Here is a 27,089-nt window from a genome sequence, read left to right as displayed (position 1 = left end):
ACTCAAAATTATCGTAAGTAGGGGCAATCGTAAGTCGAGGTGCCACTGTATATATAATATAATATTATATATATATATATATATATATATATATATATATATATATATATATATATATATATATATATATATATATATATATATATATATATATATTTTATTAAATATGACCGAAAAAGTAAGATTAATAATTCTAACACGAATTTTCTCAATCTTTCGTACATTATGCTTCACTGTTGGAGGTAAATCAAAAATCACTTCTCCAAAATTCATTTTTATTTCTAGTCTGACGCGACACGGGCGCGTTTCGTAAAACTTATTACATTTTCAAAGACTTCACAAATACACAACTGATTAGAACTTGCGTTTCCCTGATTTTATATCTACATTTGAGTGAGGTGGGAAGGGTGATGTGGCATTACATTTGAGTAAGGTGGGAAGGATGATGTGGCATTAGAGGATATTAATAGGGTATTAAAAGTATCAACACAAGACTACACGAAACAATGGATATTGAATAGAAGTGTTTGTAGAAAGCCTTTTGGTCCATATTTCTTGATGCTTCTATATTGGAGCGGAGTCTTGAGGTGGGTAGAATATAGTTGTGCAATATTTGGCTGTTGATTGCTGGTGTTGACTTCTTGATGTGCAGTGCCTCGCAAACGTCGAGCCGCCTGCTATCGCTGTATCTATCGATGATTTCTGTGTTGTTTACTAGGATTTCCCTGGCGATGGTTTGGTTATGGGAAGAGATTATATGTTCCTTAATGGAGCCCTGTTGTTTATGCATCGTTAAACGCCTAGAAAGAGATGTTGTTGTCTTGCCTATATACTGGGTTTTTTGGAGCTTACAGTCCCCAAGTGGGCATTTGAAGGCATAGACGACGTTAGTCTCTTTTAAAGCGTTCTGTTTCGTGTCTGGAGAGTTTCTCATGAGTAGGCTGGCCGTTTTTCTGGTTTTATAGTAAATCGTCAGTTGTATCCTCTGATTTTTGTCTGTAGGGATAACGTTTCTATTAACAATATCTTTCAGGACCCTTTCCTCTGTTTTATGAGCTGTGGAAAAGAAGTTCCTGTAAAATAGTCTAATAGGGGGTATAGGTGTTGTGTTAGTTGTCTCTTCGGAGGTTGCATGGCTTTTCACTTTCCTTCTTATGATGTCTTCGATGAAACCATTCGAGAAGCCGTTATTGACTAGAACCTGCCTTACCCTACAGAGTTCTTCGTCGACTTGCTTCCATTCTGAGCTGTGGCTGAGAGCACGGTCGACGTATGCGTTAACAACACTCCTCTTGTACCTGTCAGGGCAGTCGCTGTTGGCATTTAGGCACATTCCTATGTTTGTTCATATCAACATAAAACAGAGGAAAGGGTCCTGAAAGATATTGTTAATAGAAACGTTATCCCTACAGACAAAAATCAGAGGATACAACTGACGATTTACTATAAAACCAGAAAAACGGCCAGCCTACTCATGAGAAACTCTCCAGACACGAAACAGAACGCTTTAAAAGAGACTAACGTCGTCTATGCCTTCAAATGCCCACTTGGGGACTGTAAGCTCCAAAAAACCCAGTATATAGGCAAGACAACAACATCTCTTTCTAGGCGTTTAACGATGCATAAACAACAGGGCTCCATTAAGGAACATATAATCTCTTCCCATAACCAAACCATCGCCAGGGAAATCCTAGTAAACAACACAGAAATCATCGATAGATACAGCGATAGCAGGCGGCTCGACGTTTGCGAGGCACTGCACATCAAGAAGTCAACACCAGCAATCAACAGCCAAATATTGCACAACTATATTCTACCCACCTCAAGACTCCGCTCCAATATAGAAGCATCAAGAAATATGGACCAATAGGCTTTCTACAAACACTTCTATTCAATATCCATTGTTTCGTGTTCTGTCTTGTGTTGATACTTTTAATACCCTATTAATATCCTCTAATGCCACATCATCCTTCCCACCTTACTCAAATGTAATGCCACATCACCCTTCCCACCTCACTCAAATGTAGATATAAAATCAGGGAAACGCAAGTTCTAATCAGTTGTGTATTTGTGAAGTCTTTGAAAATGTAATAAGTTTTACGAAACGCGCCCGTGTCGCGTCAGACTAGAAATAAAAATGAATTTTGGAGAAGTGATTTTTGATTTACCTCCAACAGTGAAGCATAATGTACGAAAGATTGAGAAAATTCGTGTTAGAATTATTAATCTTACTTTTTCGGTCATATTTAATAAAATATGTCTACAGGAAAGACTGCTACCAAAATATACTAATATATATATATATATATACATATACATATATATATAATCACATATATGAACCCCATAATTTTGACCATAGCGATGTTCCACACATTGAACAATATAAATTCCACAAACTACACATGTTTGAATAATATTATAGGAAAAAATAAAGAGGAAACAAATGAGAAACATGAAAATAAATGTGAAACATTATATTCGCAGCAACTGCCGCCCACAAAGTGGCGGGGCTAAGTGACCCCGAGCACTACATCACTTAGCTCCCATAATTTGCTCAACTTCCCAGCTCCATCACGGCTAAAGTATGTCACATACAATATTTTTGTTTTGTTTTCCGTGATCAGAAGCTGCATTTTAATAATATAAGAAGAGAAAATAATTTTTTTGGAAAGAATCTATTTTTGGCACACCATAGGAATGTCATATTTTAATGCAGAGCAGTGGTTAACCCTTTAACTGCGCAACGCGCCTGCAGGCCCATGTCTGGGGTGCGCTATGCACCTCCAGGTATTTGTATTTTTCACGTTCCATTCAAAACTCCCGCGGCTACATGGGGTTCACATCGGCTTCCTCAGGGCTCTTGTAAACAGACGCTATCTTTAAAAAAAAATCATGCTCCACATTCCGGGGTGTCAGAGCCTCAGTAGTGAGTGAGCAACCAAGGCTGGCCCTCGCAGCATGAGCGCACAGCACTGCTGTTCAGTGTGTGACCACAGCATCGCCTAATAATGTAAAAATATACATATAACCTGTATTATTTAGCCATAATAGTATTATAGAAGAGCCTGACTGTGATAATGACTGGGTACAATGTTCAAATATCAGTGATTCAATGCTGTTCACGCTGTTCACAGCGCTAGCCACAGCACCACAGCATTATTTCGTCCATGTAGGAATCTTCAAATTACTTCTTAGGTTCCTTTTTCAAAATAAACTTGTGGTCAATTATTCATTTACAGGAATTAGTGACCAGGATTGTGATAATAGCAGGATTGTGGTTATAATTAGCATTGTGCATAGTATTGTGGAAGGAGGAATTTTGGTGAGGGAGGGAGGAAGGGAGAGAATTGAGGTAGCCTCACTGTGTGTGTGGCAATCACTCTTGTTTTGTTCACCATACTAGCTTCGTGTTTCGCTATGGGGAACACACATGTTCATGGGTATATACAGTGTGTGTGTGTGTATAGAGTAATAACAGCAACAGGAGTATGTTGAGTAGAGCTATTTTGGTGAGGGAGGTGACATCGTAATTGTAGTGTCGTCTGTAGTTTTCTGTGTGATTTCTCATGCAGTGTATGGTGGCCACTGTACTGTTTGCACACAATACCAGCTTACTTTCATAGTTCTGGTAAATAAAACATGTAGATAGGTATATATAACATTTGTAAATAGTGTAATAAAAACAATAACAGTATGGTGGGAGGAGCAATGTTGGCGAGTAAGATGTTGGAGTGAGGGAGTGCCTGTGTGGGTGTGGCTGCTCACACTCGCGATGTTCTGAATGTGTTGATGGTAAATGTATATAGTGTGTGACAGTGTATAGTGTGTACATATGTTGTAAATATACATAAATGAACATGAAACATTGTTGTGAATAATTGTATGATGGGAGGAGCAATGTTGGCGAGTACAATGTTGGAGGAACAATGTTGGAGGAGTGAGGGAGGGCTGGTTGGGTGTGGCGGCTCACACTCGTGGTGTTCTGAATGTGTTGATGGTGAATGTATATAGTGTGTGACAGTGTATAGTCTGTAAATATATTGTATGTATACATAAATTAGCATGATACATGGTAAATATGTGCAACATATGTGTTCACAAGTGTCATGCACGTAACACAGTGTCCTCGGACAGTACAGATGTTTTACTGCCATAATATAGTGTACGTGTTCATTATATATAGGATTAGCACGTTAAAACAAATAAAATGTATTTGGAACTGTGCGCAAAAAATGAACAAAAATATATTTGCGGCAACTCACACACCCCGCCCCGGGTGCCCTACTGGCCCCGGGAGCGTACGTCACGGGCGAACGGGGAATGATGACGTCACGCGCCAACTTACGGACCCCATAGCAGCCAAAGTAAGTACAATTTTGATTTTTTTTTTTTTACATACCCATACTTCTTCAGTTATCTTCAGGGAAGGGTTTTTGACTCTTTTAAAAAACAAAAGAATTTTTTAAAGAGAATTTATTTCCTGCACACTGGGGGGGAGGGGGGTCATATTTGGAGGCGGCACAGTTAAAGGGTTAAGCTGGATTTACCAATTGTTTTCTATTTTTAAATGAATCTATTATATTATTAATTCATTTACCATGCTCATAATATCAAACTTTTATTTTTTTTTCAAGCAAAAATACATAAATTTAAAAAAAGTATCCAACTAAATTTCTGAACAGAATTGGAATCAGAAATGATAATTGTATCAGAATCAAGACTTTTTTGTGAAATTAGCATCAGCATTTGAATCTTATAGAAAATTTAGTACCATCCCACCACCATTTTTTCCATCCCTATTTCTCATGGCATACTTAATGTGTTAGAACATGAATGTTTTCAGGATAAGGTTTATGAATTCGCCAGTGCAAAAGTCCTTCATTCTTGCACTCAGTGTATGATTTCAAGTTGAAGTCATGAAGTACAAACAATATTGATTTAACTCATCTGCTCTTACTGTAATGTCTCTCATGATCATTATAAGGCCCTCCTGTTTCTCATCTAGCTCCTCCTTTGTCTATGTGTTGTTTGCTGGTGGAGTGTAGGCCTTTATGCCTTTATGAGTATCACTTTATCATCCTGATTCCCAATCTCAAGTGCCATTATGTTAACTTCTCACGGAATGTCAACTATTAATTCTCTTACCTTCGGGTGTTGTTTCACCAGTACTGTAACTCTTCCACCGCCATGGAGAGTCATCTGTAAACATGCGAGACAAGTTTCAAGTTTTCTGAGGAAGACGTAACAAATGCAGGTTTCCTTTATGAGTATCACTTTATCATCCTGATTCCCAATCTCAAGTGCCAATATGTTAACTTCTCACGGAATGTCAACTATTAATTCTCTTACCTTCGGGTGTTGTTTCACCAGTACTGTAACTCTTCCACCGCCATGGAGAGTCATCTGTAAACATGCGAGACAAGTTTCAAGTTTTCTGAGGAAGACGTAACAAATGCAGGTTTCCTTTATGAGTATCACTTTATCATCCTGATTCCCAATCTCAAGTGCCAATATGTTAACTTCTCACGGAATGTCAACTATTAATTCTCTTACCTTCGGGTGTTGTTTCACCAGTACTGTAACTCTTCCACCGCCATGGAGAGTCATCTGTAAACATGCGAGACAAGTTTCAAGTTTTCTGAGGAAGACGTAACAAATGCAGGTTTTATGGGCAGATTAGCAAAGTTTGAGGATTTGATAAATACAGTATTTATGAAGGAAACTTATATATTTGAAAGAATCATTTCCCAGCAGCAAGATGAAATTACCAGCTTGACTGCCAAGGTGAATAGATAAGAATTACAAATAAACAACTTGAGAAAAATTAAGAGAGGGAAGTTGAATGGGAAATGAATTTGAAGAAATAGATAAGTGCATCCTCACTCTAACGAACCCCACTCTAGCGAATTCCTGGATGATCCGAACAAATTGAATTCAGTACTAAATGTTCAGTGGAACATACAAATGTTCGATTAAGTGAGGATTGTTCGTTCAAGCAATCACTGAGATCGAGCTGTCATAGTTACGACAGCCACTGTCATCAACTATGATTCACCAAAGTGTAAACAGTTGTAAAGAATCATATTTTGCTTACCCATTATTTCCAGTGAGAAATGGTTGAAGGATGATAAAATGGTGTCAGGAGAGGCAGGTTGCATCATTGGTGAGGGTTGGAGTCAAGTGGTGTCAGTAGTTGGGGATTTAGTGTCACGAGGCAGGTGGTGGAAGTTATTCTCATTGGGGGTTGTCAGAGAGGACCTGGTGGTGACAGTGGTGGAAGTTGTCAGGGAAGGCAGGTAGTGTTAGGGGAGGCAGGTGGTGTTAGGGGAGGCAGGTGGTGTCAAGGGAGGCAGGATGTGTCAGGGGAGGCAAGTGGTGTCAGGGGAGTCAGGTGGTGTCAGAGAAGGCAGGTGGTGTCAGATGTCAGGGGGAGGCAGGTGATGTCAGATGTTGTCAATGGAGGCAGTTGGTGTCAGATGTCAGGGGAGGCAGGTGGTGGCAGGTGGGATCAGGGGAGGCAGGTGGTGTCAAATGTTGTCAGGGGAAGGCAGATGGTGTCAGATGTTGTCAGGGGAGGCAGGTGGTGTCAGGGGAGGCAGGTGGTGTCAGGGGCAGGTGGTGTCAGGGGAGGCAGGTGGTGTCAGGGGAGGCAGGTGGTGCCAGGGGAGGCAGGTAGTATCAAGGAAGGCAGGTGGTGTCAGGGGAGACAGGTGGTGTCAGATGGTGTCAGGGTAGGCAGGGGAGGTAGGTGGTGTCAGGGGAGGCAGGAGGTGTCAGGGGAGGCAGGTGGTATCAGGGAAGTCAGCTGGTGTCAGGGAAGGCAGGTGGTGTCAGGGGAGGCAGGTGGTGTCAGATGTCAGGGGGAGGCAGGTGGTGTTAGATGTTGTCAAGGGAGGTAGGTGGTGTCAGTTGTTGTCAGAGGAGGCAGGTGGTGTCAGGGAAGGTAGGTGGTGGCCCTCCCTTGATCAGACAATGGAGAGGTGTGGCGAGTGTTCGGGAGTACTGGGAAAACGTAATGTAGGCGTAACGTGTTGCATCTGTAACAAAAAATTTCACCTGGGCTGTACAGAAGTATCTCCAAGATGCACAAAAAGGCAAGGAATTTACTGGGCTTGCAAAGATGACAGATTAATGTTAGAGAACATAACTAATCTGATGAAAAACATTCCTGAGTCACAGAGATTATCATTCACAGAAAAGCTACCATTGATATATGCGGACTGGGAAAAGACAACATTGGATAACGACAAAAACTCAGGAACAGATAGTTTAGAGAACCGCAGCAGTAGTGTGGAGGAAGAGAGTATTGTGGTACAAAATAACAGCAATATTGCAGAGCCAGGTAATATAAACAATGAGAGCAACAGTGAGACAGAGTGCATAGTTTCTGCATCCTCGAAAATGCAGTAACATGTTGGAGAGGGGTACATGTTGTTTTGGAACAGGGTGTAGATACTTCCACCCTAAATTATGTCAATTTTCAATTAGGGACAATAAATGCTACAATCTTCAGTGTCCGGAATTCCACGTGAGAGGTACACAGCGTTATAGACGGGAAGATCAATATGACACTACTGGAAATTTTTTAGAGGAAGGCAGAAACAGTGTAGTAAATATAAGAGAGAGGAACAGTCAGATGGAACCACTACAGGATTACAGAGGGGAAGGGAGATACCCACAAGACTGGAATAGAAACTATCAACAAGCACACAGGTGCTACATCTCACAACACCCGTCCTACTACCAAAACTGGACGAATCACTTCCAAAACAACACACCCTGGACGCAAACACAGTGGCCTCCTTACCAGAGCCTCAGATATTAACACCAAGTAAGGCATTCAGCACTTCCACTAACACGATAACATCATTTATATTTGCCAACATCCAGGGTATAAAAACACGCAAATCCAACAAAGTTCACTTTATTGATGGTCTCCTTCATGAGGCAAATGCAGTGTTTGCAGCCCTAACAGAAACCCTCACAAAGGACTACCATGATGGTGAAATATGGATCTCAGAGTACAATCTTTTCAGATGTGATAGGAAACACCGGCTTCAGGGTGGGGTCAGCCTCTACATCAAAGACACACTCATCTGTACTGAGCTGCTAAACACCTCAAATGATATGGTGGAAGTGCTGATAATCAAAATAGAGTTTCTAAATGTAGTTATTGTCCTTGTATATAAGTCACCGGAGGCAAACCCTCAGCAAATTAAAGACCAACTAATGAAAATAGAACACCACTTGGAAAACCTCACTAATCCAGCTCCGAACATCATCCTGCTTGGGGACTTTAACCTACGGCACCTGAAATGGAAGCACCTGGCTAATACAGTAATATCAGAAAGAATACCAGGAAGTAGCCTAAATGAACAGGCACATGCAAATGATCTGCTACGGATGTGCGACAGGTGTGCCTTAAACCAGCAAACCAGTAGAACCAACTAGGAAGGAGAACACGCTGGACCTCATTTTCACTAATAATGATGAATTGATCAGGAACATAATGATTACAAATACCTGTTACTCAGATCACAACTTAAGGGGGCGTCTGGTTGGCATCTGGGTCCAAAAATGCAAAAATGAAAACTCGTTCGATTTCAATCAAACTTTTTTGACAAGTTCTATATGAAAAGTGTTTCATCTGGTCCAAGTTTCAGCATCATAGCATAAATAGGAAGGGAGAAAAAAAATGTTGAAGTAGTTGTGAAAATTATGCAAAAATGGTCAAAATCGATTATCAATCAAAAGTGTCAACTGAAATCGTAACTACGACTCTTTGCTATCTCAATAGCATATATTAAACAAATATTATAATTAGTTTAATTGGAAAAAAATATTAAAAAAAAAAAAAAAAAAAAGGATTTTTTTTTTTTTTAAATATTTTTTTTTTCTTATTTTTTGGGGGGCGATTTGCATCAAACTTACACACCTGACTGTACGTAAGCCTATCTGTAAGGATGCCAATTTTGGAGAAAATTGGTTGATGTCAACCTCAGCCACAGATTTTAGAACCTTAGACTTTATTATTTTTGTTTTTTTTTTCAATTGACACAAACGTTTACAAAACTAATTCCTTTTTTATTCAATTTACATGAAACTTACACAGTATATGTGGAGGGCATGTCTCTACATTGGGGGGCTTTCATTTTTCTCTAAGTTCATTTATTGATTTTATAATAGCAATAAACATGCCATATTTGCAAAAAAAATTTGGGGAACTTCGAACATTTGTATTAGGAAAACTAAAGATGTTTTGGAAATTCTAAATCCCCAAATCCTTTATTATATGCTAATGTGTCAGAAAAGTGTCACAGAATAATTATATCTGAAACGTGTGTTCTGAAGTGTGGACTTGAAAATGTGTAAAAAACGTTGAGAAAAAAATAAAAAAAAAACTCCCTTTCTATTTACGCTGCAGTACTGAAACTTGGGACAATTTAAGCACTTTTCATATACAACTAGAAAAATAATATTGGTTGACATTGAACAACTTTCACTATAATAACCAGGCGCCCCCTTAATTGAAGTTATGACAACCATGGGGAGTAGACCTTCAAAACCAGTCCAGATTCCCGGTGGAGGAGATTTCAGCAAATTCAACTTCAATAATAAACAGATAAACTGGGAGCAAATAAACCAGGACTTCACAGAAATAAACTGGGAAGAACAGCTAGAAAATGCAAACCTGAACCAGTGCCTGGAAAAAATAAGCTCAGTAGCACTAGAAATATGTTCAAACCGCATACCCCTAAGAAAAAAAGAGAGAGAGATGCAGATTGGAACGGGAACGTCATTCCCTATATAGGCGGAGAAAACGAATCGCGGAACAACTTGAGAGTCGCACCTTATCTCAAGAACGGCGAAGAAGGTTAGGTAGAGAAATAGAAACAATTGAACTCAAGCTACAAGAATCATACAAAACCCAGGAGAGGCAAAGAGAGCAAAAGGCCATCAGTGAAATAGAGAGAAATCCGAAATACTTTTTCTCCTATGCAAAATCAAGATCAAAAACCACATCGAGTATCGGGCCCCTGCGAAAGGGAGATGGAACTTTCACCGATGACAACAAAGAAATGAGCGAGCTACTGAGGAAGCAGTACGACTCTGTTTTCAGTGAGCCATTAAACGCACTAAAGATTGATAACCCAAATGAATTTTTCATGGATATGATACCAACATCAAATCATATATCAGACGTCATCCTATCCCCACTAGATTTTGAAGAAGCCATAAACAGTATGCCTATGCACTCTGCACCAGGCCCGGATTCTTGGAACTCCATATTCATCAAGAACTGTAAAAAAACCACTATCGCAGGCCCTCCACATTCTGTGGAGACAAAGCCTAGATACTGACATTATTCCTGATATACTAAAAACAGCAGATAGCACCACTTCATAAAGGAGGAAATAAGGCAGAGGCAAAAAATTACAGACCGATAGCACTAACATCACACATTATAAAAAATTTTGAGAGAGTGCTAAGAAGTAAGATCACAAAATACCTGGAATCACAGCATCTGCATAACCCCGGACAACACGGTTTCAGAACAGGGTGCTCATGCCTGTCGCAGTTGCTGGACCACTATGATATGGCATTAGATGCTATGGAAGACAAACAAAACGCTGATGTAATTTGCACAGATTTCGCAAAAGCTTTTGATAAATGTGATCATGGCGTTATTGCACATAAAATGCGTTCAAAAGGAATTACCGGAAAAATAGGCAGATGGATCTACAATTTCCTGACCAACAGAACCCAATGTGTAATAGTCAACAAAATAAAATCCAGCCCATCAACCGTGAAGAGCTCAGTCCCCCCAGGGTACTGTGCTTGCTCCAGTACTTTTTCTCATCCTCATATTGGACATAGACAAGAACACAACCTATAGCACTGTATCATCCTTTGCAGATGACACTAGGATCTTCATGAGAGTAGGCAACATAGAGGACACGGAAAACCTCCAGTCAGATGTAGATCAGGTCTTTCTATGGGCTACAGAAAATAATATGGTGTTTATTGAAGATAAGTTCCAGCTCATGCGCTATGGAAAAAATGAAAATATAAAAACGGAAACCACGTACAAAACTCAGACAAATCATGACATAGAACGAAAAGGCAATGTAAAGGATATGGGTGTACTCATGTCGGAAGACCTTACCTTTAAAGAACACAATAAAGTAGCCGTCACAACTGCAAGAAAAATGACAGGTTGGATAACAAGAACTTTTCACACTAGAGATGCTATACCGATGATGACACTTTTCAAAACGCTTGTGCTCTCTAGAGTGGAGTACTGCTGCACAATGACAGCCCCTTTCAAAGCTGGAGAAATTGCTGACCTGGAGAGCGTGCAGAGATCCTATACTGCTAGAATTCACTCAGTAAAACACCTAAACTATTGGGATCGACTAAAGAGCCTAAATCTGTACTCCCTTGAGCGCAGGCGGGAGAGATATATAATAATTTACACGTGGAAAATGTTAGAGGGGCTGGTCCCAAACCTGCACACAGAAATAACATCACATGAGACCAGAAGACATGGCAGGATGTGCAGAATACCCCCGTTGAAAAGCGGAGGTGCAACAGGTACTCTGAGAGAGAACTCTATCAACATCAGAGGCCCGAGACTGTTCAACACGCTTCCGCTACACATAAGGGACATAATTGGCCGACCCCTCACAGTGTTCAAGAGAGAACTGGATAAGCACCTCCAAAGGATACCTGATCAACCAGGCTGTGACTCATACGTTAGGCTGCGAGCAGCCGCGTCCAACAGCCTGGTTGATCAGTCCAGCAACCATTAGGCCTGGTCGACGACCGGGCCGCGGGGACGCTAAGCCCCGGAAGCACCTCAAGGTAACCTCAAGGTAAGGTGGCAGGTGGGGTCAGGGGAGGAAGGTGATGTCAGGGGAAGGCAGGTGGTTACAGGGGAGGCAGGTTGGGTCAGGGGAAGCAGGTGGTGTCAGGGGAGGCAGGTGGTGTCAAATGTTGTCATGGGGAGGCAGGTGGTGTCAGATGTTATCAAGGAAGGCAGGTGGTGTCAGATGTTGTCAGGTGAGGCAGGTGGTGTCAGGAGAGGCAGGTGATGTCAGGAGAGGCAGGTGATGTCAGGAGAGGCAGGTGGTGGCAGATGGTATCAGGGGAGACACTTGGTAGCAGGTGGTGTCAGGGGGAGGCAGGTGGTGTCAGGGGAGGCAGGTGGTGTCAGGGGAGGCAGGTGGTGTCAGATGTTGTCATGAGAGGCAGGTGATGTGAGGGAAGGCAGGTGGTGACAGGTGGTAGCAGGTGATGTCAGGGGAGGCAGGTGGGGTCAAGGGAGGCAGGTGGTGTCAGGGGAGGCAGGTGGCATCAGATGTTGTCAGGGGGAGGCAGATGGTGTCAGATGTTGTCAGGGTAGGCAGGTGGTGTCAGATGTTGTCATGAGAGGCAGTTGATGTGAGGGAAGGCAGGTGGTGTCAGGTGGTGGCAGGTGATGTCAGGGGAGGCAGGTGGGGTCAGTGGTGAGTCCTTTTTATCAGTTATCAGCTAGTTGGCAACATATGGCTAGCGTCTCCAAGCTCCCACATCGATAAGTTCACACACTGTCTGCTTTTCACCAAATTAGCTGAGAAAATGTTACCATTTCAGTTGTTTCTAACACATTGCTCTATCATATTCTATAGTCAAATTGAGGAATTCATAATAAATGATGATGATGTCAGTGGTAAGGGGGAATGTATTAACCACTTAACTGCGCCGAGTATTCTCGGTCTGCGGGAAACTGCGCCAACCGAGAAAACTCTATGATTTTTCGTAACCAATTCTAAATGTGTACGAGGTTGGTTGTGTAAGAAATGGATTCTTAGGACCTCCAGTGAGAGGCAGCCATCTTGGAAAAAATTCCCAGAATGCCCTAGGGCTGCTGGCTGGGTTAGGACTGAATGAGCAACCATAGGTGGCACACTCCCCTCTGGCTCCCAAACACCTGTCTGACGCAATGTTGAAAGATAACGCTCTGTTGGTGAAATTCAAACTTTATTGTCATAATATTTGTGAAGCTTGGCGCAATAAGGACCTAACACAAAGGTCGGATGCAAGTGATACAGCACCTATGAGGAAGATACAGCAAGCATACCCAGTTGTAGCTCTGAGCGTTACCCTTGCAATCCTATGCTTACCTTGGTTACCTTGAGGTGCTTCCGGGGCTTAGCGTCCCCGCGGCCCGGTCGTCGACCAGGCCTCCTGGTTGCCGCACTGATCAACCAGGCTGTTGGACGAAGCTGCTCGCAGCCTGACGTATGAGTCACAGCCTGGTTGATCAGGTATCCTTTGGAGGTGCTTATCCAGTTCTCTCTTGAACACTGTGAGGGGTCGGCCAGTTATGCCCCTTACGTGCAGTGGAAGCGTGTTGAACAGTCTCGGGCCTCTGATGTTGATAGAGTTCTCTCTCAGAGTACCTGTTGCACCTCTGCTTTTCAACAGGGGGTATTCTGCACATCTTGCCATGTCTTCTGGTCTCATGTGATGTTATTTCTGTGTGCAGGTTTGGTACCAGCCCCTCAATTATTTTCCACGTGTAAATTATTATGTACCTCTCCCGCCTGCACTCAAGGGAGTACAGTTTTAGGCTCTTTAGTCAGTCCCAGTAATTTAGATGTTTTACTGAGTGGATTCTAGCAGTAAAGGATCTCTGCACGCTCTCCAGGTCAGCAATTTCTCCAGCTTTGAAAGGGGCTGTCATTGTGCAGCAGTACTCCACTCTAGAGAGCACAAGCGTTTTGAAAAGTGTCATCATCGGTATAGCATCTCTAGTGTGAAAAGTTCTTGTTATCCAACCTGTCATTTTTCTTGCAGTTGTAACGGCTACTTTATTGTGTTCTTTAAAGGTAAGGTCTTCCGACATGAGTACACCCAGATCCTTTACATTGCCTTTCGTTCTATGTTATGATTTGCCTGAGTTTTGTACGTGGTTTCCGTTTTTATATTTACAATTTTTCCGTAGCGCATGAGCTGGAACTTATCCTTGTTAAACACCATATTATTTTCTGTAGCCCATAGAAAGACCTGATCTACATCTGATTGGAGGTTTGCCGTGTCCTCTATGTTGCCAACTCTCATGAAAATCCTAGTGTCATCTGCAAAGGATGATACAGTGCTATAGGTTGTGTTCTTGTCTATGTCCGATATGAGGATGAGAAAAAGTACTGGAGCAAGCACAGTACCCTGGGGGACTGAGCTCTTCACAATTGATGGGCTGGATTTTATTTTGTTGACTATTACACATTGGGTTCTGTTAGTCAGGAAATTGTAGATCCATCTGCCTATTTTCTCGGTAATTCCTTTTGAGTGCATTTTATGTGCAATAACACCATGGTCACATTTATCAAAAGCTTTTGCGAAATCTGTGTAAATTACATCAGCATTTTGTTTGTCTTCCATAGCATCTAATGCCATATCATAGTGGTCCAGCAACTGCGACAGGCAAAAGGGCCCTGTTCTGAAACCATGTTGTCCGGGATTATGGAGATGCTGTGATTCCATGTATTTTGTGACCTTACTTCTTAGCACTCTCAAAATTTTTTATGATGTACGATGTTAGTGCTATCGGTCTGTAATTTTTTGCCTCTGCCTTATTTCCTCCTTTATGGAGTGGTGCTATCTCTGCTGTTTTTAGTATGTCAGGGAAAACGCCAGTATCTAGGCTTTGTCTCCACAGGGAGACAAGAGCCGGTCGGCCGAACGGACAGCACGCTGGACTTGTGATTCTGTGGTCCTGGGTTCGATTCCGGGTGCCGGCGAGAAACAATGGGTAGAGTTTCTTTCACCCTATGCCCCTGTTACCTAGCAGTAAAATAGGTACCTGGGTGTTAGTCAGCTGTCACGGGCTGCTTCCTGGGGGTGGAGGCCTAGTCGAGGACCGGCCGCGGGGACACTAAAAAGCTCCGAAATCATCTCAAGATAACCTCCACAGAATGTGAAGGGCCTGCAATAGTGGTTTTTTACAGTTCTTGATGAATATGGAGTTCCAAGAATCCGGGCCTGGTGCAGAGTGCATAGGCATACTGTTTATGGCTTCTTCAAAATCTAGTGGGAATAGGGCGACGTCTGATATATGACTTGATGCTGGTATCATATCCATGAAAAATTCATTTGGGTTATCAATCTTTAGTGCGTTTAATGGCTCGCTGAAAACAGAGTCGTACTGCTTCCTCAGTAACTCGCTCATTTCTTTGTTGTCATTGGTGAAAGTTCCATCTCCCTTTCGCAGGGGCCCGATACTAGATGTGGTTTTTGATCTTGATTTTGCATAGGAGAAAAAATATTTCGGATTTCTCTCTATTTCACTGATGGCCTTTTGCTCTCTTTGCCTCTCCTGGGTTTTGTATGATTCTTGTAGCTTGAGTTCAATTGTTTCTATTTCTCTACCTAACCTTCTTCGCCGTTCTTGAGATAGGGTGCGACTCTCAAGTTGTTCCGCGATTCGTTTTCTTCGCCTATATAGGGAACGACGTTCCCGTTTCAATCTGCATCTCTTTCTCTTTTTTCTTAGGGGTATGCGGTTTGAACATATTTCTAGTGCTACTAAGTTTATTTTTTCCAGGCACTGGTTCAGGTTTGCATTTTCTAGCTGTTCTTCCCAGTTTATTTCTGTGAAATCCTGGTTTATTTGCTCCCAGTTTATCTGTTTATTATTGAAGTTGAATTTGCTGAAATCTCCTCCACCGGGAATCTGGACTGGTTTTGAAGGTCCATTCGCCATGGTTGTCAGAACTTCAATTAAGTTGTGATCTGAGTAACAGGTATTTGTAATCATTATGTTCCCGATCAATTCATCATTATTAGTGAAAATGAGATCCAGCGTGTTCTCCTTCCTAGTTGGTTCTACTATTTGCTGGTTTAAGGCAAACCTATCGCAATTGCTATCTACAATTTATTTGGATGATACATAGATGAATCGTTTTCTGCATTCAGTGATGATGCATCTGATACAAATAGCATAGATGAACAGTGTTAGCGGCTTCCATGGTGGTGTTTTCCATAGATATTTTCAAGAATACCTGAATCTCTTCCTAACTGATGGACACTCTTTGAGGCTAGCTGAATCTGTTGCTGACTGACGGATGCTCTTTGAGGTAAGCTGAATCTCTTCTTTTGTGGGACCATACAAAGTGATCTTTTCAAGACTACCTTACAAATTTATCTTTTCCTAGAATCTTTTCAATACTACCTTATGCTTTACAAGTTTGGCTACATACAACCTACAAGTACTAAAGCCAAGGGTGTATGTGGGTGCATTATTTGCAAGCACACAGAATGAAGAAACAGGAAGCGAAAATTTATCTGTACCTGGTGCACTGAGAGCAAAGTCGCGCTGTGTACCATGGACTACTTCGTTGATTATTACTCACTTCCGAAGTACTGAGTGTGTAATACAGTGTGTTACTGTGTAAATAGTGTGTGAAACTGTACATATTGTAATTTTAGTGAATTTTTAACAGGTAATATTGCGACAATAAACATTTATTGTGGATACATTACTGACACATGCATCACATTTCCAGGGAACATTATGAACGTTCTACTGTATACATATATAGGACACAAAGAACAAAAGGATTGTAAAGGACACAAATATGCATCATATACGATAAAAAAACAATAAAACCGCATTGGAAATACATAAAACAAATAATTGAAAATACATTTGTGGCAACACCCGGTGCTTGAATGGCCTGCGCAACCGTGTCTGGGCAATTCACGAACGGGCGACCAGGCCCTGATGACGTCACAGTGCACCTTATCCACGTCCCCACAGCCAAAGTAAGTGGAATTTGGTATTTATTTTTACATAGACATGTTCAGGGAAGGGAATTTATCATTTTACGAAGAAAAAATAAATTTTTAGGAACAGATTATTTCATGCGCACCGGGGAAATTTCACAATAAACTCGGCACAGCACGGTGGTTAAGGGGGTGGTAAGGCGTCAGGGAACGGGAGGCTGTGAGTTGAGACCTGTCAACTCACCAGTTATGACGACTGCTGACTCCACACCACATGGCTGCCAAGATACTATACTCGATGCTTTTCACAAAATTAAGAGAAAATTTTACCATTTCAGTGGCTTGTAACATATCACTCTATCATATTCTTTATTCAAAATGAAGAATGCATAATAAATGGGTGTGTGTCAGACGTGAGGGGGATGTATTAGGGAGGTTAGGAAGTCAGCGAGCCTCTATTTGTTTTGTTTTGTTGGGCGTGTTGAATGAGACGCTTCCAATTCTGGCCTTCTCTTCCGGTGGATGGTGTCAGTGGTGTGGGGAATGGTGTCAGTGGTGTGGAGGATGGTGTCAGTGGTGTGGAGGATGGTGTTAGTGATGTGGGGGATGGTGTCAGTGGTGTGGGGGATGGTGTCAGTGGTGGGTAGAATAGTGATTCCCCATCTCAGATTATTATCGACACCTAAAGGGCATGTAAGATATTAAAATGAAGAAGCACACAACGAAGAAACAAACTAAAATTCAAAAGTTTTCGGTACGGTTTCATAGTAGGCCTACAGGACCAGCACCCCAGCAATAGCAAGAACTCTTCATGAGTCAGGTGCAATGTTTCCTAATGCAAATGTGTCCTGGCATATGTATTAAAAAAAAAACATTTGAAGGTTGTTGGGGTCGGATGGATGGAACGAATTCCACACTGGAACTAATTAGCTGACCCATATAGTTAGTTCAAGTGAGGACACACTGTATATTGATACATATGGTGAGGAGCTCAGAGAATCCCTACAGGTAAGAAAAAACATAAAGTTAGGTAAGAACAGACTAAGGGAAACTTCATGAACAGCTCAAGCAGAGGAAGTTACCCAAGGATTAGAGATGTAGAAAAAGGAAATGAAGGAAACGATGCACAAGTTGTAAAAGATAAAGATATGATAAAAAAACAGCGGTGAATGTAATGAAACACCATTTTCTGGGCGAGACCCAGAGCTTACCGGGCTGATATGAATGTATTAGAATGTATACGTATGAATGTACTGATAATGTTACAGTTCAAAAGTGAAAGTCAGATATTATGTACAGATATATATATATATATATATATATATATATATATATATATATATATATATATATATATACATATATATATATATATATATATACAGGCGATGAGTCACAATAACGTGGCTGAAGTATGTTGACCAGACCACACACTAGAAGTTGAAGGGACGACGACGTTTCGGTCCGTCCTGGACCATTCTCAAGTCGATTGTGATGAGGACAGGTAGGGACAGGCAATAAATAGGCAAGAGAGAGCTGAGGAGGAAAGTAAGGTGTAGGGGATAGTAGTAATAATGAGAACTGCAGAAGGCCTATTGGCCCATACGAGGCAGCTCCTATTATAACTACCGAAGGAGATGGTAATAGGAATAAGAAGAGGATAGCAAGGGAGCGTAGGAGAAGACAATGCACAGAAAAAGGGAGAAGAGAGAAAGAAAAGGAAAGAGAAAAAGAAGGATAAATGGAAGGGGTAAGCTTATGTTAGGTCACGTTTGTTAGAAAGATTAGAGCATTTGAGTATATACTGTGAAAGGGAAGAGTCCACAGCAACAAAGCCAGGACTCAAGTTCATGTTGGGTACAGTGTGTATAAGAGCCGATTCTACAAGACGGCGTCTGTGTAGAGTAGAGGCAGGAAAGATTATTTTGGAGGAAGACCAATCAATGGGATGATTAGAATCCCTCACATGGCAGAAGAGAGCATTGTTAGTGTCTGCAGACTTAACACTTCTCTTGTGTTCTTTAAGTCTGTCATTCAGTGTACGGCCAGTTTCGCCAAAGTATTGGAGAGGACAAGATGAACAGGAAATAGAGTAGACACCAGCAGCATTAGAAGCAGGAGGAGCAGTGTGAACTAGATTACTACGAAGTGTGTTAGTTTGTCGAAAGGCGAGTTTAATGTCAAGAGGACGAAAGGTATTGGTAAAAGTTTTGAGTTCAGATATGAATGGAAGGCATAGTACAGTGCTACTAGTGTTGGAAGCAGGTTGAGGCTGGATGTTGAGGCTGGATGTCAAAACACGCGAAAAACGCCGACCGGAGGGAGGGAGGGTTGCCGGGGAGCCTCCGGGTCTCACCCAGAAAATGGCGTTTCATTACATTCAACGCTGGTTTTCTGGGGGGAGCCCCGTCGGCTCCCCGGAGCTAACTACCCACAGAGGAAGGTCAAAGGGACAGAACCGGGAGGCGGACACCACATTCTAGGTACAGTGCTGAAACAACCACTGGAGCCGGAGCACATAACCATTGCCTATAGCATCAGCCGAAGAACTGATGGGTGGATAGCCGGCGTGGGAGGTCTGGGGCTCCCCCTTCCCCCTCCCGGGGAGGGGGGAGCTGCGCAGACAGCGGCACGGTGACATATGACGTCATACTAGTTTCCTTGTTTTCTGTTGAAGAGTTCTATCCACTAGTTAGGCTTAGGTAGCAATTTTCACCAGAATAGGGGTTTGTTTTGGAATGCTTACCTTTCTGGATGCTTGACCCGGTCGATGGCAGACATAGAATGCTTCCAACCACACGAGGGTTTCTATAGGCCATTGCTCCCCTTGCCTCTCTGAGGGGGCCAGGTTCTGGCTCGTGGTCCCCGGTAGGCCCTAGAACTCCATACACATGACTGATGCCAAAGTCTGACATTAGCATATCAGCCGGTAAAGCTCCGGGGAGTCGACGGGGCTCCCCCCAGAAATATTGTGAATTTTTTCCTCCTGGCGGCCTACGTAACGTACTATAACTGCCCCAAGTGGACCCGGCCAACACTGGTCAACCCATGTGCTCTCGTCCCTCGTGTTATACCACAGTGCTGCGCCATTAGTGAAATATTTTTTTAAATAACTTTTTTTATTTTCATAGTAACTTTAAACATTTTTGGCCAAGACTATGTCTGGTAGCAGCATCAATCATTCTGGAGGTGTTAAGAGGAAGAAGGTAGTCCTAGCAATTAAAGACAAGTTACGTGTTGTTCAACCAGTGAGGCGTCACAGGCAGCCAAATGCCTTCAACAAGTGAGGTGCAAGCAAGCGCCTTCAACAAGTGAGGCGCCACAGGCAAGCCAAGCGTCTTCAACAAGTGAGGCGTAAGCAAGCGCCTTCAACAAGTGAGGTGTCACAGGCAAGCCAAGTGCCTTCAACAAGTGAGGCGCATGCAAGTGCCTTCAACAAGTGCGGCGCATGCAAGCGCCTTCAACAAGTGAGGCCTCACAGGCAACCCAAATGCCTTCAACCAGTGAGGCTTCAGCAGCTGGCAGTCAAAACTAACTTTGCTTAATGAACTGTACAGTAATTTTAAGTGTTAATTTTAGTGTTGTGTTAGTATAGGTTACGTAAATTGTTAAGAATTCTTAACTTCAAGATGTGTGGCATCAATCAAGATGAACACCAACAAGGTAAGTTGAGGTTTCTAGTTGAATATTTAATCATTATATGTGGCAAGGCAATTCAAATTATGTTGTTTGTAGTATAAAAATAGTTGGAAATGGTCACTTTTGGACTCGTAGGTGAAAAAGTACCATTATCCGAAAAATGTGATAATCCGGCTTGGGGTCCTTCCCATATAGTCCGGATGATCGAGTGGAGACAGTACTTCTATCCCTCCCAGTCTCTCCGCCTTAGTGCCTCCCTCCATCAATCACTGCCTCCCCTCCCTCCCTCACTGCTTCTATCCCTCCCTGCTTCTTTCCCTCAGTGCTTCCCTCCATCAATCACAGCCTCCCATCCCTCCCTCACTGTTTCTATCCCAACCTGCTTCCTACCCTCAGTGCTTACCTCCATCAATCACTGCCTCCCTTCCCTCCCTCACTGCTTCTATCCCTCCCTGCCTCTCCTCCTCAATGCCTCCCTCCATCAATCGCTGCCTCCACTCCCTCTTCCACTGCATCTCTCCCTCAGGTTGGAATGCAGCATTGTGGGGATAGCAATATTTGTTTTCAGTTAATGACATCTTTTGTAACCGTCACACACAAGGCGTTTATAATTATAAATGATGCCTAGAGAGGATTCAAGCAAAATTCTGTATACAGTATACAATATACAGTATGCCTTTTCTAAGGTATATAAAGATAAGAGTATGATTCATTATTGTACAGTTTAGTAGTACTGTATATAACAATAAATATTCTTGATATATATTTCTAAAAACATACATTACAGAAATGCCTCCTGAAGGCATCACCTCTTGCAACAAATCCAATGCTGCAAAGCACCGGGGTTTGATCCCATATAGTGTGTTGAATCGAGGTTGTAATATACAGTGGCATCTCGATTAACGAGTTTAATCCGTTCTGGCACCGAGCTCGTTATGTGGAAAACTCGTCTTAAGAAACAAATTTCCCCATTTAAAATAAAGGAAATAAATTTAATCCGTTCCACTCCCAAAAACATCCATACTTGTATGACATTTTATAATGTAAATATAATACTGCACATGTAATTATAAATGTTTTGTTGTACTGTTTTCATGTTTACCTTATGAAGAGTCGTTGCTGGCCTGAGGGAGACGATGGGGAGGTGGGGAGTAGGAGAGGGGTTATGGTGTGGAAGGAGAATCCACCTCTGAGTCAGGCGGGTTCTCTCTTCTTGGGATTTTCACCCCACTGGGACCGGGTTGTGGTTCACTATCACTGGCTCTTCTTTTCTCTACTTTTGCAGAGAACGTGTCTAATGACAATTGCTTTTGTCTTTGTTTTAGAATGTCCCTAAAACAAGATAGCAAATTGTCATTAAACATGTTCACACATCGGGTTGTCACTGCTTTATCAGGGTGATGCTTTTCCAAGAATTCAGTCACCTTTTCAAACATTCCCAACACTTCCCTGATCTCACTGGAAGAGGCAGCATCCTCCCTTATCTCCTCCTCCCCTTACTAATAATGCTGATGATGATGACCTGCCATACTCCCTTGTGAGATCAGTCACACGGACACCACGCTCATGCTTTGCTATAATTTCCTTCTTCAAATCCACAGTAATTGTGTCTTTCTTCCTCTTGACAACATTATCTTTAGCAAGCAGCTTCTTTGGCGACATCGTGCATTACAAATTGTAGTCACAAAACCACAAAAAAACCAAAGAAAAGCGCAAATAAATGCAGAGGAATGCTTGTCGTGCGCGATACAACAACACTGACGTTGGAGGCGTCCGAGAATTTGTGAGAACCTGCGAAACGCTAGGAAGCACCATGTGGTTTCGCTCATTAATAGAGGTGAAGCTCGTCAATAGAGACAAATATGCTGCGAGTGGCTCGCTCGTTACTCGAAATGCTCGTAAATAGAGCCGCTCGTTAATCGAGGTGCCGCTGTGTACATATATATATATGCAATTGACAATCACAAAACACTGATCATTTTATGCGGAAAATCCACAGAGAAATATGAAAGGAGGTGAACGTTTCGGCTTGTTAAAGCCTTTGTCAACACCAGACTGACTAAAGGAGAAGGGGGATGATATACAGGCCGACACCTGACCAACCCATCCCTAGAGAAAGAATTAACCAGAAACAGGTATAGCTTAGCTTAGAATAGTCAAAGAGGATTAAGCGGTCAGAGAATAAGGATGGAAGATTAAAGAAAAGCCTCATGAACACGCAAAATATGAATATAAAATTATAATGAGACATTGTAAGTCTCTCTATCAGAGTTTTTTCTTAAACTGTTGTGCAATATTATAACTTAACACTTTCGCGCGCCCGGCGAAGGTAAAAAAAAAAAGCGGTATGTGCGCGCGCGGCGTTTTTGTCGCTTAAGCGTAAAAACAAAAATGTGTATACTCTTTTTACTCTCCTGACCTTAGTTCTCGAGTTACGTATTTCATTTTGGTACCAATGTGTTCGCAATAAAATTCTCTAGAAGAACATCAGTAAAAAAAAGTAACGAAACGTATAGGGATACCAGCACCAAATAAATAACTACGAAGATGACTCGCCGTGAGCGCCAAACAACAACAAAATGTTTTTACTCTTGGGATTGTTATCACCTCCACACTTGTCCTACAGCGTTAATTTTGGTATCAATGGACTCGCAATGAAATTCCCAACACGGTGATATGAATATAAACGTAGAATAATGATCGCGGCCCACCCGCAAGAGTGTGGGAAGTGGTGAAATTGTTACCCGGTATCAGTGACGGGACGACACATGTGCAATACGGCGCTTTGAAAGTTCATACTTATTTCACTGTCCTGACATTATTATTCTATGTACGTCATTCATTTTTGTGCCAATGTGTTCGCAATAGAATGTTCTATGAGCCCGTAGGTAAAAAAGATCAACAAAGCGTAAGATAGAATAGCGCCAAATATAAAACAACGCTGGAACATATCAGTGAGCGTCAAACACAAACGAAATGTTTTTACTTTTGTTATGTTTGTCAAGTTTATACTTGTTGCGCACAGTTATTTTTGGTTGTACATTGATCGGAATAAAATTCCCTAAACAGACATATGCATATAATACATGATATGGGGGAAGCATTACCAGTATAAACGGCTAAAGTCACCCACCTGCAACCCGTTTGGGACACTCATGCTGACACACGCTACACCTAAAAAAAAATCTATGAAAGTTCGAGTCTATTTATGGCAGTTTATGTGATACAGTGTTCATTCTGGTATCAAAATACAAAATACATTACCAGTATAAACGGCTAAAGTCACCCATCTGCAACCCGTTTGGGACACTCATGCAGACACCCGCTACACCCAAAAAAAATCTATGAAGGTTCGAGTCTACTTATGGCAGTTTATGTGATACAGTGTTCATTCTGGTATCAAAATACTCGTTTCAGTTTGTAGTTCATGCGATTTTCAGAATCAACTGAATCGCTGGAGGTTCAACATTTGAGTCATCTGACAAAACCGTCTCTTCAAATGGCAGTGTGCCAGACATCTCGGGTTCAAATTCGGTTGCTGCTTCAGCTTGAGGTGTTGAAGTGAACAAAGGCCGCCTCACACCAGATGGTCCAGGAGTTTGCATGGCGTCAGCATAGGCAGGACCTGTGTCATCATTTATGTCTGGAGCGTGCCGCAAGTGTTGAGATACTGTTGCTGTTTGAGGCCAATCTTCCGGGTCCCAGCACAATAGGGCCCAAATTGCCACCTCGTGGAACTGTAGCAATGTTAGCTTTTTATGATCAGTTGTGTTGTATTTGTACAAAACAAAGGCATTATGCAAAGCCATTTGCAGGAAATAAAACGTTATCTTTTAGGTCCACTTGTGAGTTTTCCTGGTAAAATGGTAATACCATTTGATCGAAGTGGTCCACACCTTTCATGAACTTATTGTACCATGCAGCCTAGTGGTGAGAAAGAGAGCCTCATGGCGTGCAGTTTGAAACAAACCCAAAGTAAATCGGATTAAAATTGAATTTTATACAAATATTTTTTTCAGGACATCATTTTATGTCCACATCGCGGAAGCGGGTAGGCGAAACAGGACTCCGGGCGGAGTCCTGATCCGCACAAAGTGTTAAAAATTAATCAAGTTTGTACATTCCAGTACTAACATTAAGAAGATTTGGACACTGATTAGAGCAGACTCAATTAAATTCCGCTCCACGAAATCCCCACAATTGGTAATGCTTTTTGCCCCATTCCAGTTAATATTGTGATCGCATAAACTCGTATGTATATACAATGCATTAGACGTTTGGGCAGTTTTAATACTATAAACATGCTTATAGTCTGGCATGCTTTGGGTCTGAGTTTGGATGGAGGAGACACACAAACACAAATGTAAAATAATAACTAGTTTACTAGAAAAAGTCTACAAATATGCATAAAAATAAACTGTAGTACTGGCAGCTGGCGGCAACACTCCTCACAATGTATCTGGCAACTCAGTCAGCTGGGAGTTTAAATGTCCAGTGCCTCTCGCCCTCACATATGTCGCTGCCTCCACACAAGTAATAAATGTATGATCCTGGCAAATATCCTAGCCCTAGATCAACTCTACAATATCAATAATAATCAACATGATAACTTCATCTGACTCAAGGCAATATGGGAGGGAAATTGATCTACCTTAAACTGTCTCAGCCACAAGTCTATGTGTCCTCATGATGCTAGTTGTGGTCCTCTGCTCCCTGATCAATCCTCGTCGATCAGGTCCAGAACCAAGGGATCCTAAGGTGACTTGTAGAACGTGTCTTCGCCGTGCTCGATTCCCATAGGCAGGTCCTCCTCCTGGCACTGAAGGCTTGACCCTGCACACGTCGTCTTCCTCCACTCTTACCTGCACTGTAGACAGACTCTCGTAGTCTCATTCACAGTGTTCCCTTTTATCCTCCAGTGAACTTGACCCAGTCACAGCAGCTCACACATCGTGTTGGGACTTGCCTGCAGGCTCTACACCACCCTTCCTCGTCGACACCCTTCCACCATCAAAGATTACCACAAAGAGCTCTTGGCACACTCACACCAACTAAACTCTGCTTTCTTGTGCTCCCCTGGAGTCCTCTAATTTTCTCCAATGTCCGTTGTACATTTGTGGCTGCTTAAATCCATTGGTCGAGGCGTCTTGACCTCCAATTTGGAGAGCTCACTGAAGTGCATCTGTACTCTATGACGTCTGGTGAAACTCTGAGCTCCGGTGATGCTCGCGGTTGGCAACACGCCCTGGGGGTGCTGTGGTGCTGTCCCAGTGGTCAATTCCTTCATGTGACCCGTCCTAGATATGACTCCTACTGCCGGGTTAAGGCAGATATAAGATGGGGCATCATAATATGAATGCACATGTAAACAAACCGCAGTGCTGCCCTGGTGGCCAGGCAGGGAAGCGATCCGCAGAAGAAAATGGCCGCCAGACAACATGAGAAGTGGCATACGCAAGGGAGCCAAAATCCTGCCAGCAAATGTGGGAAGCAAGGGCTGTTTGCCCTTGCCCAATCAAGGGCAAACAGCCCCAATACTGTGAGTGGGTTCCCCGTGGGTTCCCAGGGCTATGGGGGGGGAGAACCAGAGGCCCCAGGGAGAAAAGAGGGGAGGGGGGCAGAGAACCAGGGGGATTCTTGGGAGGAGAACCAGAGGCCCCGGGTAAAAGCTGCCCTCCATGCTCACTACCCTTGAAGACAAGTCAGAGTCCTCGGGAAAAGCTGAGAAGAATATAAGGTCTTCTGGTAAGACCTGGAAGCCTCAGCAGGAAAAGCAGGCTTGAATGCTTCCTTCGCCAACCCGGATGGGGCAGCTCCTGAAGCCGCCCAAGTCTCGCTACCATCTAAACCCCACCCAGACTCTGAAACCCACTGGGAGAAGTGTTTCAAACAAAAAAAAAAAAAGCTGGGAGAAGGGGGAGAGGGGAGCAGGACGAATAACACCAACCGGGGGAGGACTCAGGAGCGTGAATGAAACCAAAGCCAAAGTGACTAGTGCCCCCAAGTCCGGGTCCCTCTAACCCAAATGGGGCAGCCTCGGGGCATCAGGATGAGCAACCAACCTAGCACATTGCAGCAACTGATATCTTGCACGCAACACCAAGGCCGCCTGCACCCGAACATCAAGATCAGAAGAATGGGTAAAATAGAGTATGAGCAAGGAACAAGACTCATAAGACTCTAGGGCAAAGGTGTCATTGACCCAGCAGGCAGCATGACAGAGCAACCTTCCAACTCGCACTCGGCATAGTGCAACCCAGAGGATGCAACCATAAGTCCAATGAGCCCCAATGGGGGTTTCCAGAGCCCTTTGGCTGACTGCTAAGGGAAGCCCAAGCAAGGTATTGCTAACCGGTTGGCCGAAACTATCACGAGAAATGCTAAAAACCGTACCCCTGCAATGTGTACAAGCATGGGGGTTTAGCAGAGCACCATCAATACAATATAAGGTAGATAAAACTAAGAGGCAGACCCCCACCAGGCAAAACACAAAGAAAAAGAAAACCCCGCCAAAGCACAACACTCCCAGGAAGAACAGAATTGGCCTTTGTGAATAATGGGAGACAAGCTGCACCATACCTTGCATGCCTACCAGCAATACCACTTCCTGCCCAAGGCCAAACAGTGGCAATAAAAACCCCAGCTGGTCCCAAAGGCGGGCAATTGCCGAGCAGCAA

General features: G+C 42.7%; 1 protein-coding gene across 8 annotated transcripts in view; it reads right to left on the bottom strand.

Annotated features, from left to right (window-relative positions):
* LOC123763717 (uncharacterized) overlaps nucleotides 1-27,089 on the bottom strand; it is a 413,873-nt gene that overhangs the window by 129,000 nt on the left and 257,784 nt on the right. For 3 of the 8 annotated variants that reach the window (XM_045751026.2, XM_045751043.2, XM_045751066.2), the window contains exons 6-8: nucleotides 5,557-5,610; nucleotides 5,353-5,406; nucleotides 5,149-5,202 (exon numbers count right to left, since the gene is read on the bottom strand). In XM_045751026.2, coding sequence (XP_045606982.1) covers nucleotides 5,149-5,202; nucleotides 5,353-5,406; nucleotides 5,557-5,610 — 162 coding nt within the window. The remainder of the gene's footprint in view (nucleotides 1-5,148; nucleotides 5,203-5,352; nucleotides 5,407-5,556; nucleotides 5,611-27,089) is intronic. The other 5 variants (XM_045751035.2, XM_045751058.2, XM_045751080.2 and 2 more) reach the window with 2 other exon arrangements.

The sequence above is a fragment of the Procambarus clarkii genome, chromosome 5 (genome assembly GCF_040958095.1).
Source record: "Procambarus clarkii isolate CNS0578487 chromosome 5, FALCON_Pclarkii_2.0, whole genome shotgun sequence".
Taxonomy (NCBI): domain Eukaryota; kingdom Metazoa; phylum Arthropoda; class Malacostraca; order Decapoda; family Cambaridae; genus Procambarus; species Procambarus clarkii.
The sequence above is the reverse complement of the archived record's forward strand: the minus strand, read 5'-3'. Positions and strand labels throughout refer to the sequence as shown.